The sequence below is a fragment of the Heptranchias perlo genome, chromosome 38 (assembly GCF_035084215.1).
Source record: "Heptranchias perlo isolate sHepPer1 chromosome 38, sHepPer1.hap1, whole genome shotgun sequence".
Lineage (NCBI taxonomy): Eukaryota > Metazoa > Chordata > Chondrichthyes > Hexanchiformes > Hexanchidae > Heptranchias > Heptranchias perlo.
In genome coordinates this window covers 11,030,064-11,050,997 of record NC_090362.1, presented here as the reverse complement: position 1 = coordinate 11,050,997, position 20,934 = coordinate 11,030,064, and the positions used below count along the sequence as shown (strand labels likewise).

General features: G+C 44.1%; 1 protein-coding gene across 1 annotated transcript in view; it reads left to right on the top strand.

Annotated features, from left to right (window-relative positions):
• Positions 1–20,934, top strand: part of otud7a (OTU deubiquitinase 7A) — a 105,850-nt gene that overhangs the window by 62,583 nt on the left and 22,333 nt on the right. The window contains exons 7-9 of the mRNA XM_067973429.1: positions 2,713–2,814; positions 2,902–3,029; positions 12,569–12,681. Coding sequence (XP_067829530.1) covers positions 2,713–2,814; positions 2,902–3,029; positions 12,569–12,681 — 343 coding nt within the window. The remainder of the gene's footprint in view (positions 1–2,712; positions 2,815–2,901; positions 3,030–12,568; positions 12,682–20,934) is intronic.

Below are 20,934 nucleotides of genomic sequence, written 5' to 3'. Positions count from 1 at the left end.
ATTGCTGAATCTTGGAGCAGCCTTCCCCTGTGCTGCTCCACTGGGTCTTCTGGCTCTTTGCTCCAGCAAAATTTATTGGAGCAATGGCCCTTTAAATCCAGATGCTCCAGCTGACAGCCTGTCATGCAGGTGCACAGTCCGCCCACTGCGCAGTTTTTGGACGGCAAACCCGGAAACAAGGTTAAGGGTCACCAATTAAGTCGCGATCGCGTGGGGAACGGCAAGTTTTTATTATTCAGGTTTGCCATGCACCCATTGACACCACCCCCCCCCCCCACCCCACCCCCCGTTGCCATCCCCCACCCTTTTAAAATCAAGCCCGTTATATCTGCTTGCTTAACGGCTATTTTACCAAAGGACAGAACAGAAAATAATAAGTGAAGAGTTATGAAATAGAAATAGTGCAGTTTAATTGATATTTTACCTATTAGTTTTCAATAGGAAGAAATATGGTCAAATATTTATTACAGTTTGTATAATGCATCTACCACCTTGATGGTCAATTAACTGTATAGATACAGATTGATGGATGCAACATAAAATTAATGTAAAATTGACGTGAGCCTCTCGGGGGAAAAAAAGTTCGAGAAGAAAATTTATCTCCCAGCTTGATTGCTGATATGGATCACATCATGACCTTGCAATGATATTTGTAGCGTATCATGAAAAAATATCTATTAAATTAAGAAAACTGGAAATGTACAGCTAGAATGCACTACAGGAGCGCCTGTACTAAATATCATTAGTGCTTTAGTTATGGCACGAATGCTTTATATCCACATGTGGAGTCAGTATGACACTGTGCCATACTTTCAAATCATGTGGAAGAAGAGCATTTTGATTCAAGTAATGTGACTTAATTAGATACCTCCCTTGATGACCAGCTGGATAAAGGCACCAACCAGTGCAGGTCTAAGCCGTGCAGACCAGAATGCCCCAAGGTTAATACTCAGGGTGTGGTTGGTTATCTGATTTCAGCTGGAGTGGCAGTGGGATTCTAGCCTTGGCACCCTGGAAAAGGAGTGATTAGGAAGTGGGGGGGGGAAATCAGTCATGGCTCCCACTCACAATTGCTATACACAGACACTTTCCAGCAAGGGTAAGTGTTGGGTGAGGGTAGAAACAGCCTCTGCTGTGATGGCCCTTCAATCAAATTTGCCTGCTGATGGTCATTGTGTAGGCTTACAAATGAAGAATGGCTACTACCTCACCATGCTGTGGATCCATACTCTAACAAGAATTGGTGTTTTCAGGACAGAATGGAATAAAATTGGAGAAATTAATTTTTTTTTTAGTATAAACTTTTCTACATCTTGTGAAGAGTATTGCATGTCGTGGCTGTTTCAAGGATGTAATATGTTGAGATGATGTTGACAGACTGATCAAACTTCACCAGTGTGGTTTATAATATCTCTTGACCTTTTGGTATCTTAATGCTTTGTAACTCTCCAACCTATGTGTCATATTTACTGTCACATTAAATTGACAACTTACTTGATAAGGTGTTTTTTTTGTCATTGCCTATTAATGTTGCTATCACAAATGTGTGGTGGTGAGCAACTAAAGTGAAGAGATAAATATTCATTTGGTGCTACTAACTTCATGTTATGCCACCAAATAAAATTAACTTGAACTACTGAGAAGTTTATGTATTTTGACCTGACACCAATTGGTTATAGTGATGATCTTTTATTTGAACAAAAGCAAGGATCAATATATGCAAGTATTTAAGCGGTAATTATCAGAAAACAAGAAACCACATTACCCTGTTGTCCTCTGGGTAGAGATCATAACTTTTGGTTCTGTTCGTCTAACTTCTTTCTTCTCTATAACTTCTTCTACTTTTAACTTCATCTTCCATTCTTCTCTACCTTTCTTCTTTACAACCTGTCTCTCGCAAAGGGTGTCTCTTTTATGCCACTTTAGAGGGTGAGCACAGGGGCTGTTACTGACACAGTTGTCTACCCTATCGGGGTCTTTCCAAAGGACGAGTTTTCCAGACAAAGGAAGAAGAGTCAGCCCCTGCCTTATTTCTACCTTTTGCGAGCCAGGGTGATTGAGTGGCCCTCAAGATACCATACCCTTTGGTTGACCAATCATCGGCCTACAACACTAAAAAGGGGCTGCTACCCCGCCTTATCTTGTTATGCTTCTTTCAAGGCCGAAGTCAGTAACTTTGGACCTGTTATCTCACACTTCCCTGTCTGTTCCCAAGTCACTAAGTGTGAGGCCCCATTTTTATGTTAAGGCTGTTGGCCATTTGGCAGCTTGGACAGCTGTCTTATCCCGTGGCTGCAACTGTTTATGTTAGCAATTTCCACCAGTCTGTTAATTACCTTAGAAGCAAACGGCCTTATAAAACTTATAAAACCCATTTGTGCAAGTTAGTTACCACATATTTCATATACTGTTTGATTAATACAGAAAGGTGATCATAGACAGACAGTAAAAGTTACATATCAAAAATACATGTGGTACAATAAGTCACCGTGTATGTGAGGTTACAACAACTCCTCTCATCTGTTAATAACCATCAGAGCTATGTTTGATTAATAAAAGGGTGACTACACAAATATACGTGATATCGGTTCGACATGTGGCAGTAAAGAAACTATATTTCCTTACACTACTGCCTAATAGTGTGAGGCCTCAAACTGTGTAAAATCCAACAGATAAAGGTGCTGCTAATGACCTGACTCTCTCTTTTTGCAGGTCGTCTAAATTGGTGGTCAGTTGTTTGTTCAAGTTGCAAACGTCTTCTGCCATTAGCTACAACAGGGGATGGGAACTGTCTCTTACATGCAGCTTCTCTAGGTAATATGTGCATAAAGTATATCATCTCTATTTTTGTTGCAGTTTGTTCAAAGGTTAGACTTAAAGAAGCTCTTATTTGTGTTTAAGGTATGTGGGGTTTCCACGATAGAGACCTGATGCTTCGAAAAGCTCTTTATACCATGATGAAAAAGGGCACAGAAAGAGACGCATTGAAGAGAAGATGGAGGTGGCAACAGACGCAGCAAAACAAGGAGGTCGGTGCACACAATGGACCTTATTGTCTATTTTTGCTTTGTAATTTTAAGCGACAGTGCAGCCTTTAGGTAAAAGGTAAAATGGGACATTCGAAAAAGGCTCAGTTTGATGAGTCTTGCTTATAGAAGAGTACTTAGATATTCTGTTTTCCTCACAGAACTTTAATATTTTAGATCTCAAGTGTGATTTGAATTTTTAAGCAGCATCATTTTACTTTATAGACAAACAATGTCACACTACATATGTATTTTTAGGGCTAGAAACGCAACTCAAAATATTTTAAACTTTGTTGAGTAAAACTGTGTAATGGAAACCACCAAAGAGAAACAGGCACTATGCACCAACCCTATTTAAATAAAACCACAGTGCAACAAGCTTGCCTAGTTTTAGTAACAAGTCAGGTAGCTCCAGTTCTCACACTTCACCAGTTCAGATATTCATGGCTGATATTTCCATGTGTTCTTCAGATCTTTGGTATTGTTGTGACTGTTATTTTTTAGCTTGTAAGTACCTACAAAATTTCATGAATGTTTTTGGATAGTGATGCAGAGTCTTTTCTGAAAATGGAGAATAAAGTCTGACTTGTTCTCTGCAAAATGGAATCTGAGAGTGTCTAGCAGTTTATTATAAATTTGCTTTTTTGTACTGCAGTATTGCCGTAACAGTCATGAAAACCTACATCCTCATTACCTTGGATTCCAGGTCAGATTTGATGTAGGGGACCCATATTTCATTGATGTTAGTAATAAACAGGCCAACAGGGACATTGTCCTAAAACTTCTGCAACCAGACTGTTGAACAAATATGTTTTGGACACCTCTGAGGAGCAGTACATTTTTTTTTATTTGTTCATGGGATGTGGGCGTTGCTGGCAAGGCCAGCATTTATTGCCCATCCCTAATTGCCGTTGAGAAGGTGGTGGTGAGCCTCCTTCTTGAACCGCTGAAATCTGTGTGGTGAAGGTTCTCCCACAGTGCTGTTAGGAAGGGAGTTCCAGGATTTTGACCCATTGATGATGAAGGAACGGCGATATATTTCCAAGTCGGGATGGTATGTGACTTGGAGGGGAACGTGCAGGTGGTGTTGTTCCCATGTGCCTCTGCCCTTGTCCTTCTAGGTGGTAGAGGTCGCGGGTTTGGGAGGTGCTGTCGAAGAAGCCTTGGCGAGTTGCTGCTGTGCATCCTGTGGATGGTGCACACTGCAGCCACAGTGCGCTGATGGTGAAGGGAGTGAATGTTTAGCGTGGTGGATGGGGTGCCAATCAAGCGGGCTGCTTTGTCCTAGATGGCGTCGAGCTTTTTGAGTGTTGTTGGAGCTGCACTTGTCCAGGCAAGTGGAGAGTATTCCATCACACTCCTGACTTGTGCCTTGTAGATGGTGGAAAGGCTTTGGGGAGTCAGGAGGTGAGTCACTTGCTGCAGAATACCCAGCCTCTGACCCGTTCTTGTAGCCACATATTTATGTAGCTGGTCCAGTTAAGTTTCTGGTCAATGGTGACCCCCAGGATGTTGATTGTGGGGGATTTGGCGATGGTAATGCCGTTGAATGTCAAGGGGAGGTAGTTAGACTCTCACTTGTTGGAGATGATCATTGCCTGGCACTTGTCTGGTGCGAATGTTACTTGCCACTTATGAGCCCAAGCCTGGATGTTGCCAGGTCTTGCTGTATGCAGGCACGGACTGCTTCGTTATCTGAGGGGTTGTGAATGTAACTGAACACTGTGCAATCATCAGCAAACATCCCCATTTCTGACCTTATGATGAAGGGAAGGTCATTGATGAAGCATCTGAAGATGGTTGGGCCTAGGACACTGCCCTGAGGAACTCCTGCAGCAATGTCCTGGGGCTGGGATGATTGGCCTCCAACAACCACTACCATCTTCCTTTGTGCTAGGTATGACTCCAGTCACTGGAGAGTTTTCTCCCTGAGTCCCATTGACTTCAATTTTACTAGAACTCCTTGGTGCCACACTCGGTCAATTGCTGCCTTGATGTCAAGGGCAGTAACTCTCACCTCATCTCTGGAATTCAGCTCTTTTGTCCATGTTTGGACCAAGGCTGTAATGAGGTCTAGAGCCGAGTGGTCCTGGCGGAACCCAAACTGAGCATCGGTGAGCAGGTTATTGGTGAGTAAGTGCCGCTTGATAGCACTGTCGACGACACCTTCCATCACTTTGCTGATGATTGAGGGTAGGCTGATGGGGCGGTAATTGGCCGGATTGGATTTGTCCTGCTTTTTGTGGACAGGACATACCTGCGCAATTTTCCACATTGTTGGGTAGATGCCAGTGCTGTAGCTGTACTGGAACAGTTTGGCTAGAGGCACGGCTAGTTCTGGAGCACAATTCCTCAGCACTACAGCCGGGATGTTGCTGGGACCCATAGCCTTTGCTGTATCCAGTGCACTGAGCCGTTTCTTGATATCATGTGGAGTGAATCGAATTGGCTGAAGACTGGCATCTGTGATGGTGGGGCTATCGGGAGGAGGCCGAGATGGATCATCCATTCGGCCCTTCTGGCTGTGGAAGCTACATCATTGAATAAATTCAAAGCAGAAATAGACAGTTTCCTAGAAGTAAAGGGAATTAGGGGTTACGGGGAGCGGGCAGGAAATTGGACATGAATTTAGATTTGAGGTTAGGATCAGATCAGCCATGATCTTATTAAATGGCGGAGCAGGCTCGAAGGGCCGATTGGCCTACTCCTGCTCCTATTTCTTATGTTCTTATTTCAGCCTTGTCTTTTGCACTCACGTGCTGGACTCTGCTGTCATTGAGGATGGGGATGTTTACAGAGCCTCCTTCTCCCATTAGTTGTTTAATTGTCCACCACTTTCACGACTGAATGTGGCAGGACTGCAGAGCTTTGATCTGATCCGTTGGTTGTGGAATCACTTAGCTCTGACTATAGCATGTTGCTTCTGCTGTTTAGCATGTATGTAGCTTCACCAAGTTGGCACATCATTTTTAGGTCTGCCTGGTGCTGCTCCTGGCATGCTCTTATACACTGAACCAGGGTTGATCCCCTGGCTTGTTGGTAATGGTAGATTGAGGAATATGCCGGGCCATGAGGGTACAGATTGTGGTGGAATACAATTCTGCTGCTGCTGATGGCCCACAGCGCCTCATGGATGCCCAGTTTTGAGCTGCTAGATCTGTTCTGAATCTATCCCATTTAGCACGGTGGTAGTGCCACACAACACATTGGATGGTGTCCTCAGTACGAAGACGGGACTTCATCTCCTCGAGGACTGTGCGGTGGTCACTCGTACCAATACTGTTATGGACAGATGCATCTGCGACAGGTAGATTGGTGAGGACGAGGTCAAGTAGGTTTTTCCCTCGTGTTGATTCGCTCACCACCTGCCGCAGGCGCAGTCTGGCAGCTATGTCCTTCAGGACTCGGCCAGCTCGGTCAGTAGTGGTGCTACCGAGCCACTCTTGGTGATGGACATTGAAGTCCCCCACCCAGAGTACATTCTGTGCCCTTGCTACCCTCAGCGCTTCATCCAAGTGGTGCTCAACATGGAGGAGGACTGATTCATCAGCTGAGGAAGGATGGTAGGTGGTAATTAGCAGGAGGTTTCCTTGCCCATGTTTGACCTGATGCCATGAGATTTCATGGGGTCTGGAGTCAATGTTGAGGACTCCCAAGGCCACTCCCTCCTGACTGTATATCACTGTACCGCCACCTGTGATTGATCTGTTCTGCCGGTGGGACAGGACATACCCAGGGATGATGATGGAAGATTCTGGGACGTTGGCTGAAAGGTGTGATTCTGAGAGTATGGCTATGTCAGGCCATTGCTTGACTAGTCTGTGGGACAGCTCTCCCAATTTTGGCACAAGTCCCCTGATGTTTGTGAGGAGGACTTTGCAGCGTCGACTGGGCTTGGTTTGCCTTTGTCGTGTCCGGTGCCTCGTGGTCCGATGCCGGGTGGTCCGTCCGGTTTATTCTTACGACTTTTTTTAGCGAGATTTTACAACTGAGTGGCTTGCGCATATGGAGGCTCAGAGTCAGTCGCCAGGTAGTCGCAGACATCTGCAGCCTCCTTTATGCTGAGCTGCTCCTGGCTGGCCCGAGGAGCATCTTACCTGCCACTGTCAAAGTCACCACTGCCCTCAACTTCTTCGCCTCCAGATCGTTCCAGTGTGTTGCCGGGGTCTCTCAGTCGTCTGCACACAAGTGCATAAGACAGGTCACCGACGGCTTGTTTCGCAGGGCCTCGCACTATATCAACTTACCCATGGATGACTCAGCCAGACAGAGAGGGCAGTGGGATTGCACGCTGTGGCTGACTTCCCACGGGTGCAGGATGTAATCGATTGTACCCATATAGCAATACGGGAACCTCCACACGAGCCAGGATTGTTCATCAACAGGAAGGGCTATCACTCCATCAATACTCAGCTCATCTGTGACCACCGTAAGAGATTCCTTCACGTGTGCGCCAGATATCCTGGCAGCTGCCACGATTCTTTCATCCTCCGGGAGTCCAACATCCCGCCCCTCTTCCACGCACCGAACACCTGCAAGGGCTGGCTCCTCGGGGACAAGGGATACCCCCTGCACACGTGGCTCATGACACCTCTGAGGAACCCCACCACCGAGCAACAGCGTCGATATAACGACAGCCACATCGCTACCAGGTCTACAATTGAGCATGTTATAGGGCTGCTCAAGATGCGCTTCAGGTGCCTTGATCGTTCTGGGGGAGCGCTTCAATACGCACCAGACAGAGTGGGATGCGTTATGGTCGTCTGTTGTGCCCTGCACAACACGGCACAACAGAGAAGGGTGCCTCTGGAGGAGGCCCCATCCGTATCTGCCACCCATATTGAGGAGGAGGACGAGGTAGAGGAGGAGCAATCCATGGGCAGAACAGCGGCTCACCTGGCTGCTCGTGAGGCCAGGGAGTCACTGATATGTGAACGGTTCTCCTAACATCAGACAGTGTGAAGAGTCCAGTCCTCGCCACCTGGACAGAGGAGCAGCCACACCAGCCCCCTCCCGACTCCCTGCACAATATAGTTGTGCAACTACACATACACCCACTGTAGAGTGACCCAATGGGTGGCATCAAGTGTGGATGTTCATGGTGAACCTCATGAAAGGGACTTACTGCACAAGCAGTCAAGAATGGTCAAGTGGCAGTAGTGATGACAATATAATATTTAATGTGAGTTGAACAAAAATCAAATATAAATAAAAAACATGGCAAACCATCAAACATCCTTGTGCATCCCCTTTGTGCTCACAAAACCTTTGCCTGACGCTTCCGACTACTCCTACTTGATACTTCCCCTGTGGCTGCAGCAGAGGTAGTGGCAGGTTGCTCTTGTTCATGCCCTGACCGATTAGATGCTTTGGCCGACGCCCTCTGGTTTTCGGTGCCCGTGAGGGCCTCTCCAAAGACTGCTCCACCTGCACCTGTGTAGGGGCAGACTCGACCACCTGGAGAGGAGGCAGCATTGCGGGTACTGGTTGAGAGGAGGGCAAAGGGTGAGACATGGAAGCGCTTTTAGTGGCGTCTCTACTTCCATGTCCCCTTTTGCCATCATCCCTCTCCTGGGCCAGGCCCATATCACTCCTACCACCCTGCTGGACAACAGTTTGGAGGACATGTGTGATGCCTTTTAAGGCCAGTGCTAGTGTATCTGCCTGCTTGTTTAAGGCAGCAGAAAGTTGCTCACCTTAGTTTGAAGGGTCGTTGTCAGGGCCTCAATGGACTCATTGGTGAGCCGTGCTTGAAGCTTGATGGAGGCTAGCCTTCCCTCCATCGCAGACATTCCCACACTTACCCGCGACACTATCTCAGAGATGCCCTCACGTCCCTGTGACAGTATCTCGGAGATCCCCTCCTGTACCTGTGCCACCATTCCACTCATGCAGGAATTGGACTCCTCCATCCTCTGCACGATTGTGGAGAGTGTGCGTGGCACCTGTTCCAGCACCTCGCAAATGTGCTGCTGTCCCTCGATCATTCTCCTTTTAAAGGATGGCCCCCAGGGTTCAGCATCTGTGTCCAGCTGAGCAGAGCCTGGAGAAGATTGCTCCCACTGAGGCGGACTCTCCACAGCTGCCCCTGCCACCAGTGTCTGCTCGTGCTCACGTGTGTGGTGACTCACCATGTGCAACCCCCAACTAAGGAAGACGGGGACCCACCGAGGTATGTGTATCTGCGCTGGTGAATGGCTCACTCAGATGTGACTGTGCCCCCTCAGAGGTCGGCAGGTCCTCTGAGGAATCGCCCTCCGCCGTCACAGCAGTCGCTGAAGGCCCTGTAAGAGAACAGAAGACAATATTAAGCTTGATGACAGATGTTGCGGTGCTGAAGATGGCAAGGCATGTTAACAGCATTTGCTTTTGTGAGTGCTGAATGTTAAAGATCTGTCACCAGCCGTTTGTCGGGTGGCAGTCTCGGCGTCCCCGACGGACAGGCACTCGAGGGTGTGGCTCAACTCAAGAGCTTCCTGCTCTGCGTCTGTGAGGACGACCTGTTATTGCAGCCCCCCTGAAGTCTTCGCCCTCCCCCGTGCATTCTGGGCTCTCTTCTCCTATAAGGGGAGAAAGTAGAGAAGTGTAAGTGAAGGATGGTGACGTGGCCAACCACTGAATGCATTGGTTTGGGTGAGGCTGACCGTGAAAGAGATGCATCAGAGGTTGAGTATGAGTCAGAGCCATGAGATTGTATGAGGATTGGGTTGAGTGGTAGTGGTGTGATGAGTACTGGGGAGGTGAGTAAGTATAAGTAAGTTGAGGATGAGCTTTGAGTGTGTGTGAGGAGTGATGTGATAGAGTAGTATTGGCAGTGCCGAAGGAGTTGTGGGGTGTTGGCGGTGATGTGGAAGACGGAGTGTAGGAGAATGAGTAAGTGTACTCACTTTGGCTGACCTAGTTAGGTCATTGAAGCACTTCCTGCACTGGATCCAGGTGCGGGAGACATTGCTGCTGCTGCTGACCTCCTCTGCCACCTTGAGCCATGCCTTCTTGGTGGCAGAGGCAGGCCACTTCCTCCCATCCGCCAGGTAGAAAATCTCCCTCCTCCTCCTCCTCACCCCATCCAGTAAGATCTGGAGTGAGGCATCATTAAACCTGGGGGCACCCTTTCTCCTGGGCTGCTCCATGGTGCTGTGTGGTTCTTTGCTGCAGGATCAGTCGTTGGAGGACCACCCTTTTAAGTAGAGCTCCTCCAGCTGACAGCCTGTGATGCGGGTGCGCAGTCCGCCCGCTGCGCAGGCTTCCGACGGGAAACCCGGAAACCAAGTTAAGTGGCTTCAATTTACCCGCGATCGCGTGGGAAACGGACGGATTTTACTGGGCGGGTTACCCATGTGCCCAATCGCCCTCCCCGCTGCCAACCCGCCTCCCTGGTAATATCAGGGCCCAGTTGTGGTCAAACCAGTATTTCATAAAGATTCATCGTGACTTCCTTGCTTTTGTACTCTATGCCTCTATTTATAAATCCCATATGCTTTTTTAACCGCTTTCTCAACCTGCCCTGCCACTTTCAACGATTTGTGCACATGTACCCCCAGATCTCTCTCTTCCTTTACCCCATGTAGAATTGTGCCGTCTAGTTTATATTGCCTCTCCTTGTTCTTCCTACTGAAATGTACCACTTCGCATTTTTCTGCGTTAAATTTCATCTGCCACGTGTCCGCCCATTCCACCAGCCTGTCTACATCCTCTTGAAATCTATCACTGTCCTCCTCACTGTTCACTACCCTTCCAAGTTTTGTATCATCTGCAAATTTTGAAATTGTGCCCTGTACACCCAAGTCCAAGTGATTAATGTATATCAAGAAAAGCAGTGGTCCCAGTACTGACCCCTGGGGAACACCACTGTACACCTCCCTCCAATCTGAAAAACAACCGTTCACCACTACTCTCTGCTTCCTGTTACTTAGCCAATGTTGTATCCATGCTGCTACTGGCCCCTTTATTCCACGGGCTTCAATCTTGATGACAAGCCTATTATGCGGCACTTTGTCAAACACCTTTTGAAAGTCCATATACACCACATCAACCGCACTGCCCTCATTGACCCTCTCTGTTACCTCATCAAAAAACTTTATCAGGTTAGTTAAACACTATTTGCCTTTAACGAATCCGTGCTGGCTTTCCCTAATCAATCCACACTTGTCCAAGTGACTGCTAATTTTGTCCCAGATTATCATTTCTAAAAGTTTTCCCACCACCAAGGTTAAACTGACTGACCTGTAATTGCTAGGTTTATCCTTACACCCTTTTTTGAATAAGGGTGTAACATTTGCAATTCCCCAGTCCTCTGGCACCACCCCCCTATCTGAGGATATTTGGAAGATTATGGCCAGTACCGCTGCAATTTCCACCCTTACTTCCCACAGCAACCTAGGATGCATCCCATCTGGACTGGTTGACTGATCTACTTTAAGTACAGCTAGCCTTTCTAGTACCTCCCCTTTATCAGTTATTAGCCCATCCAGTATCTCAACTACATCTTCCTTTACTGAGATTCTGGCAGCATCTTCTTCTTTGGTAAAGGCAGATGCAAAGTACTCATTTAGTACCTCGACCATGCCCTCTGCCTCCATGAGTAGATCTCCTTTTTGGTCCCTGATCAACTATATAGTCAAGACTTGTTGCTGACGACTTGTGTCTGCAATGAACAAAATGTGGTTAGTTTCCCTGACTTGTCAACACCATCTAAACACAAATAGCCATTTCCTGTCGAGAGACTTAGCTACTTCTTATCAAATAGAATTCAGAATTTGTTGAAAAATGTTCTCATCTTGACAGTGACATAGCTTTTGTATGACAGACTTGTCATTAAAACTAGGCAAGCTTGTTGCACAGTGATTTTATTTAAATGTGTTTGATGCGTAGTGCCTGTTTTTCTTTGGTTGTTTCCATTACACAGTTTTACCCAACAAAATTTAAAATATTTTGAGTTGCATTTCTAGCCCTAAAAATAAATATGTATTCTGACTTTGCTAATGTCCCTGTGTCCACTAATATGTTGATTGTATGCCTATCACCAGACAGCATTGCAATATAAACAAGGGGTGCCACTGCCAAAGACACCCTGCAAGAAGTTATTTCTTACTGTTCTGGGGATAAAGCACTGACAACAGCAAACATAAACACCTGTCTCTAACAGTGCTGGACATTATGGGGACACTATTTTGTTTTGGCTGTGGCTGAGCCGTTAGCCTAGTTGTACAAGATTGTTAGTCTTTATGGACCTTGCCTCAATACTGCGGCAGCTCCATAGTCAGCAAATTAAAGAACTCAGTCTGGAAGCAGCTTCATGTGCTGTACAAGCACAATCTTGCACCTGTGCAATTGCTTTAATGTTGCCCTCAGCATCTAAATTGCCCCCTTCCCGTGTAAATTGGATGAATTCAGGGTACCAGCGGTTCTGCTATGTAAACATGTCATCACAGGATATGTTAAATCATTGTTCTTCTAACAACCTAATCATTCAATGATGTGAACACATTTAAAATATGGCATCATATTTAAATAATGTGTCTATTTCTCACTTGGTGAACTAGTCTGGTTTGGTTTACACTGAGGAGGAGTGGGAGCGAGAGTGGAATGAGCTGCTTAAACTGGCTTCCAGTGAGCCTCGCACACACTACAGTAAGAATACAGGCACCTGTGGTGGGTAAGTTGGCTGCTTTGGTGTATTTAATTGTTTATACTAATTTCAGCATTTATGTGATTGCAACAAATTTCACTTATTTTACGTTCTTCTTCCAATCTCTGACCTTACTTTTTGCAGTTATTCAGTTTAAATACAAGGAACCAATAGTTTTTTTACATAATATTTGAATCACTTTTTTTAAAACCACAATTTATGCCGTACAGATGGTAACCAACTAATAACTAGTTATATAAACAGAATAAAGTTAATGTATAAACCCAAAGTGCAATTTAGAGCAGAGCATCAAACTTAAGTACTTATTTCTGTATCAGATTTAATGGTTTTGGTGGTGTTTGTAGTACAGGTCAGATCAGGTTGAATCTGTCACTAAATCAAATTCTGTAGAGTATTTACAACAGACCCCAGGGACATCTAGTGGTAGGGAAAGGTTATTTCATAGAATTCAGCTACACTCATCGATGGAATAGCGGCCATTGGCAAGAATAGTGCAATGAGAAAGCTGAACAAAAATTGATAAATAGTTTAAAACTAGAATTATAACGTCACTATAAAGAGTGTTGTACTCTATATTGATGCACAGCTACATGGAAAATGCTGAGTACTAATAATGTAGACAGGAGCCTAATATAGAAAGTAGGGAAAAAGAGGCCAAGTACATGAAAGATTAGAAAATGAATTGAAAAGTTTGGCAAGCAGTGACATAGAGCTATAAGTGGTTAGTCTGAGGGTCAGCCTTGGCTCAGTGGGTAGCACTTTCACGGTTAAGGTCGTGGGTTCAAGCCCCACTTCAGAGACTTGAGCACATGATCTAGGCTGACACTCCAGTATAGCACTGAGGGAGTGCTGCACTGTCGGTGGTGCCAACTTTTGATTGAGACGTTAAACCGAAGCCCCGTCTGCCCTCTCTGGGGACGTAAAAGATCCCATGGCACTATTTCGAAGAAAAGCAGGGGTGTTCGCTCCAGTGTCCTGGCCAATATTTATCCCTCAACCAACATCACTAAAACGGATTGTCTGGTCATTTGTTTCATTACTGTTTGTGGGAGCTTGCTGTACGCAAATTGGCTGTCGTGTTTCCTACATTACAAGAGCGACTACACTTCAAAAGTATTTCATTGGCTGTAGGCGCTTTATCTCGTCCTGAGGTCATGAAAGTTCTTTTTTCTTAATCTATAATTCTACACATTTATTTTCTGCAGAATTCTTTGTCTCTGCTCTTTGTACAGTGCATTCACAAGAATATTTCCACTCTGTGAGGTAAAAATCAGATCAGCCATGATCTCATTAAATGGCGGAGCAGGCTTGAGGGGCCGAATGGCCTACTCCTGCTCCTATCTCTTATGGTCTGTTCAAAGGAACACTTGAGCAGGCAGTGCTACCCATACCAGTGTTTTAAACTATAGGTTCCCTTACCAGGGAAATAGACTGAACGTGTGGGGCATAGATAGTGCCATTTAAATATAGTGGTTGTATATTACATAATTAAAGTCACAGTTTTACCATGAAAAAATTGTATAGCCTTATTTTAATTTATACAAAAGAACAGCCTTTTCCTTCCTCAGTCAGTCTACCACAAAAAAAGGAATTAAAAAAATTGTATTATAAAAGGTTATTTAAAAAAGGTTTTAAATTGTGCATGAAAATGTAATTACGTAATATTGGAGGGTTAGTTGTTCAGTTCTTATTGGTTCTGCAACAGACATGGTAAGGTCAATGTAACACTGCAACTGGATTTAATTGCATACTTTTATTCTGCCCTCCCCTCAATACTTGATCTTCATTGACCTTATATAATTGCAGTAATAAATCTTTTCAACCAGTATTTGGTAGATGTGCGATGTTAGAATGTAATGCGGCATCATTGTGTTTTCATATTCTTGACACTACAGCTGATGTCATAGATTAATCAGCTGCTACTGTTGAAAGACTAACCGTCCCCAACAACATCAGCCAATAAATTAGAACTGAAAACGGATTGAATAAGTGTCATTTCTTTTCAAGATGTTGCACACACTCCAGTACCTCACCCTAATGACCATTCTTCACATGTAAACCTAGACTGAGAATCAGAGGCTATTCAACCACGGAAGGTGTTTCTGCCAACACTGATTGTACAGTAGACTATCTTTATAAGCAAACAGGAACAGACGCAAAATAAACAGGAAAAGCTAATGCTATGCTTTGTTAGCTGTGGTTTGTACATTCTGAGTGTATACAGTTAGTGTTTAAGCAATAGTGGCAGACCGCATTGGGGAAAGTAAACAAAACTCAATGGATTAAGTTTTTCATTTTGCAGCATCTGCTTTCAGTTCACTTTTTTTATTTTCCTGCATATCCGAGTAGCTGGCTGTTGCAAGACTCACCACACCAAGTTCTGCACTTAACCACCTCACCTTTTCTTTTTGAGGCTTTCGGTTAACGAATATCAATTTTCTTTTCATGAAATGGTAGAGTTGAATTTATACAATACGTTATTGTGATTTGTAGATCCATTAAATTACCTTTGTGTTTTGTTTTCTTTACCCAATTTTCTCTCGTTTTCTCCCTCCTGTCCTAAGGATGCCGACTCTTCCTGGGATACAGCTCCACAGATGCCAGCTTCCCCCCCAATACCTTCCCCTAGCATCCATTCTGAATGTTTCAAGCTAGACAGGATATTTGACCATAGAGGGCATCATAGCCAAGCCTGCTGTCCTCACCTGACATCCACATTGATGGGAGCTTTGGCTAATTACCCCCTCTCTCATCCAAAATCACTCTGTGCCTTTCCCACAGACCTGGCTGACATCAGTTAAATCAGCATAGATTGGAGGTACAACCTCAGACCTTGGTGTATCAACCTCAGTGTAATATTTTCTAAAACATGGAACAAAATGTCTTACATCTGTTCTCAGCTCTGTGGCATCTCTATTGCTTTTTATCTTAATTGATTTCTTCTTTGTTTTGTAAAAAGTCTTTCTTAATTCAAAAAATACTGCATGGTTTATTTAACAAAAAACAAAAGTTGAAACAGAAACCCAGTTGGTTAATATCCTTAGTTGAGTATATTCAGATATAGGCTTATGCTGGTGTGAAGGCTAAACATTAGTTACATTTAATTTTCCCAAATTGGCTTTTTGAAGGAAGAAAAAGGAACTGGTATTTATATAGCACATTTCACAACCTCAGGACGTCCCAGATTGCTTCTTGGCAAATTAATTATTTTTGAAGTGTTGTCGCTGTTATAATGTAGGAAAACGCATCAGCCAATTTGTGCATAGCAAGGTCCCACAAACAGCAGTGAGATAAATGACTAGATAATCTGTTCTTTAGTTATGTTGGTTGAGGAAGAAATGTTGGGCAGGCCACCAGGAAAACTTCCAATAGTGCAATGGAATCTTTTATGTCTACCTAAGGGAGAAAACAGGGCCTCAGTTTAAGATCTCATCAAAAACAGTGCAGCACTCCCTCAGTACTGCACTGGATTGTCAGCCTGGATTATGTGCCTATGCTTCTGGAGTGGGTTTTGAACCTCTAACTCAAAGGAAAGTGTGCTACCACTAAACCATGGCTGGCACCTTTTCAGTACAGATTATGTATGCATCCAAGTTAAATGGGGGCGATCTCTGACTTCTGCTGGCGGATACTGGCATGAGGCCTGGGCTCATTAACATCCCGCCAGTGAGCTGCGCGAACCAAGCGGGTGCCCTGCTCCGTTTACCAGTTGTGAGAGTGCAGAAAATCAGTCCGCTCCCATGCTGGGCTGGTAGGCATGTCGGGTCTGAGGGGAGGCAATCCCAGGAGTGGTGGCAGGAGAAGCACTAAAAAAATTTAAAGTTTCTTGAGCCATTTTTTGAGCAGCCTCCGGTAGTCCCTTTAAGGACCACTGGTTAGGCTGCTCACTGCATGCAGGCTCCGTCCATTTCTACCTAAAAATTGTAATTGGGGTCCTACAACCAGCGTAGGTCCCCGATTTGCATCTTTAAGCAGCCTCCTGCCTGTTTCAGGCGGGAGGACTGCTCGCTCTTTTTATAGGCCTACATGAACATTTTATCAACAATGAGGTGGCCAAGGTACCCCACCCCCCTCATCCCCGATTTTCAATTGCTGCTCATCCGTTCCTCAGGTGAGAAACGAGCAACCGGTAATTGAAAATCGCCATCAATGAATTTAATGTCCTGATTTGTAGTCCCTTAACACGGTAACGTTGAATGAAAGTAGTAAGGAGTACCACCATCCTTCACAATCCAGCCTTTCAGATTACCACAATCATTTCTCCTTGTCTGAGCTGCTCTTTTTACGGCTTACATAATTATTTATTATCTCAAGCAAAGGGTTGAATGGACAACCCTCAGATTATTTGTATTCCACAGAGGTAGAGGAAATACTGTCCAAGATGCAGTACGAATACTCCAAGCAGTCCACCAGTTAAATGTTTCTTCTGGTTACATATTTATCAACATACTATGACTGGCTCCTTGTAGACACTTAAAAAAAAATATCTTAAGAAATGTTACCCACAGTTCAATGTTCCCAGCCGTTTTCTGCATTCAGCAAGAATGCAGCCTGCAGGTAATCAATAGCTGTTGTTGAGCACCTACTTAAGAAATAGCAACCATCTTACCTGATCAGAGCCTTGTGATCATTGGATTAATTTCCTCTGGTAATGAACTGGTATCGAAACGGATTAATGATTGCGTAAAAGTAGAGGACAAAGGAATTTTATACATCCTCACTAACCAGTACCTAAGAGAGGAAATTAAACCCCTTTGTGGTTCAAGACAAGATTAGATTTGACTGCGATGGGGGGGATTAGGCAAAATAGATATTGTAATATAAAATTCTAATTCTAATTTGAAGTTTACAAAAGCAATAGTTTAGAATTTTTGTTATATATATTTTTTGTCAGTTCACCTCTTTCCCCAGTGCCATTTGGTGTGCTGTTGAGATGGGTTTGCTTGTGGCTTTATCTTACCTCTTAGTAAAAATGACCAGAGGGTGTATTTTAATAATTAATTCAAAAGAATACGCCAGCGACCACTGTTTTAAAAGGAAACAAATTTGTGCTATTGAGTACAATCTGCCTGTATTCCTTAGTAAAATCTTTATTAGAACAACATTGATATGGCTCCTTTAGTGTAAACAATGTGCCAAAGCGATTCACAGGAGTAACCGCACACCAAGCCAGGAAAGTAGAGGTTAGGAAGGATGATCAAAGGCTTGATTGGAGGTTGGGTTTGGAGAAGATTTTACAAAGAGAAAGAAGTAGAGGGGCTCGGGGAGGGAATTCTCGAGAATAGAAGCAAGGCTCTGCCACCAGTGATGGAGTGAAGGAGGCCGGAGTTACAGGAACAGAGAGTTTAATCATCTACTTGCCTGTCATTTAATTATTTTGATTTATTTTTCTGGTAGCTGTCTCCCAGTCTGTATTCTATTCATTTTCAATTGGTCCTGAAGTCTGACACATAAATGTGATGCAAGACGTGCTCTCAAATACTGAGTATCTGCTCCTTATAACATGGAGCTTCCCCATTGGCCTAGTACTGTTCAGTGTAGTACTAAATCATGCAGATCGGAATTTCCTGGTTTGATTCTGGTTTGTCCCGAGTTAGCTGATCTCAGTCTGGAGAACAATAGTGGTGCCACAGGTGGCCTCTATGCCAAAGTCGGAAAGATCAGTTAGGGTTCCTGCTCACCATTGCTTTCCACCAACAGGAAAGCGAGTATGTGCATTTGTCAGGTGAGAACAGGATCTGGCTCTATTGTGATCTCTCATCTTATGAGGGTAGAGTAGATAAACATTTGAAGCAGAGGAAGATATAAGAGTAATGCAAGAGAACAAGCCATATGATTAATTTTGGATTGTTCTAGCAAAGAGTTAGCACAATGGGCCAACTGGCCTCATTCTGTGCTGTATACTTCTGTGATTCTTCATGGTTGGTACAATCAATTCATAGGCTTGCCTATGAAGTAGGGCTGCCAGCACCAATGGAATTGTACCCCAGCAACAGTCATTGGCTTTGTATGGATTACAATTGGGTAGCACTATGGAGCACGGTTGCATTGTAGGATCCAGGGTTAAACTTTGGAGACACTGAGCAGAGCCGATGCACTTTCCCACAGGGAAGTTGAAGGAAGAATCTCCATTGGTTGTTCTCAAGCACTTCCAAATGGCTGATGGAGACCTGGGCCAGGTTATCCTCACTCTCCTCCAACAGTCTTTTAAAACTAGGAAAGTATCAATGCTTTTAATTATGAAGCTTTATATTGGGTGTTTCAGACAGGCATACAAGAACCTGAAAGGATTAATGAATGTATATGTATTTATAAAGTTGATCTATTTTTTGTAAGTCATAAATAATTGGGATGACAGCAGAGGAGATAATCAGTCTCAGCAAACTGGTTCAATTCAATGTCAAAGTGCAACAAGTTTACCACAACACTAGAAAATAAACTAATTTATGCAATCTGCCGATGGGCACAGGGCTTCACCAATCTGCCGATGGGCATGGGGCTTTACCACTCTGCTGATGGGCACCATACTTTGCTGATCTGCCTCACCTATGTTGTGGATATCTTCATTTTCCAAGTTGAAGCTAAGCCAGATTTCTGTTAAATAATGAGCTTTAAGTTGTTGCTAGTCAATGCAGTATAGGGACAGCTGAATCTGGCGCACCTGTACATACTATCAAGTCACAGGGTTTCTTGTACCCTTAGTTGTTACAAGATACAAAACCAGCAAAATTGGGCCATTATTTAACCAATACCCAGTGGGCAAGCAGGGTAGTTAAGCTAGTGTGTTTTATTTGCCAAATATCTTGTCATAGATCAAAGAGATCTATGACAAACTATAACATATAAATCTGATTCCAGTTACCACTGACAGAAGAACCAGAATATGGGTGGCCTGTATGATTATTGTGTTAAGTGATTCAGCATAACTAGCAGTTCCTATCTTGAACAGGACCTGCCACCTGAGCAGAATTGAGCACATAATTTAATCTTAGTGCTGTTCTGCACTGTAAGAATGCAGCCTGCTTAAGATAATCTCCATCCTTATTGCTTCTTCCTTTAAAGGAGGAAACCTATTTTTCAGCTGTGTATTTGGCAGCATAAAATTCCTGTAGTAAGTTCTGTTAAAATGTCAACCTGTTGATATAAACATGCAGTAGAATAACCTACTAAATTCTACAACCGCTTTCATTTAAGGCTCATTAGCTAGGGGTAATAGAAGTCAATGCATCATAGAGTGGTGAAATGTTGGTTTGTTCCTAAACTTCCCCACACAGTTCATTTCTGATTGTAGCTAGGGTGTGCATGAGTGGAGCCCTTGCGAGAAAGAATGAGAATCGGAGGTTGGACTGTCCTGGACCTCACTTTCTCATCTCTCTACAGCTGGGTACAGAGTAGCATTAACTCTTGGGATCAGGGTGCCTTGCCCCCTTACATCTGCAAAATGGTGCAGAATGCTGAAGAAGGGCAACCTAGAAAGGGAGAAGAAATAAAATAAAACTACATCTCATTACCTGTAATATCCCACCCTCAGAACGGAAAGCACTTCAGCTGGCTACAAAAGGGTGCACCAATACTTCAAGCACGAGTGAACTTAAAACACTTACTACCTGCACTCCAGGATATGCATGGTTTTGAAACTCACAACTCAGGGAGGTGTACAGGTTTGTTTTATTAAGCTTGCTTCTAGTAGAGATTTAGTGCAATAGATGTAGCGTCTATTTTGAGGCTTGGGCTCACGGCCCTGTTCTAGATAACCAATAAAATGCATTTCCTACTTGTAGCATTTGAAGTTGCCTACTGTTAGTACAGGCTGCTTATAGAAAAACTAGCACCCAGAAATGCTTGTTTGAAAATTGGGTGATACTGGCTTTTCACCTCTGAACTCAGATTCAAAACCTGCCCAAACTGATGAGGTGAAAAGTTTCCCCTGTATTCTAGGGTCCCATGTGATATGAGTTTGAGTAGTCTCAATCCAGTTCCTAGTGGATACGGGCCTATAGCACAAAACTGCCCCAAATGTGGCTCCAATTAACAAGGATGATTAGTGTGGGAAATGAAAAAAATGTCTTCTGAGATTTTGACTGAGACAATTGTTGGGACAAGATAGAACACGTTTTACTCTGCATCTGGCTGTGCTATACCTAATTTTGGTTTGCTTGATGCTGACGCTGGTTCCTGAAATGGAAAGTGTTCCATTCTCCAGCAGTAACATCCCTCATCTCGAAAGCCCATTAAAGGTAAAATATAATTTAAAGGAAA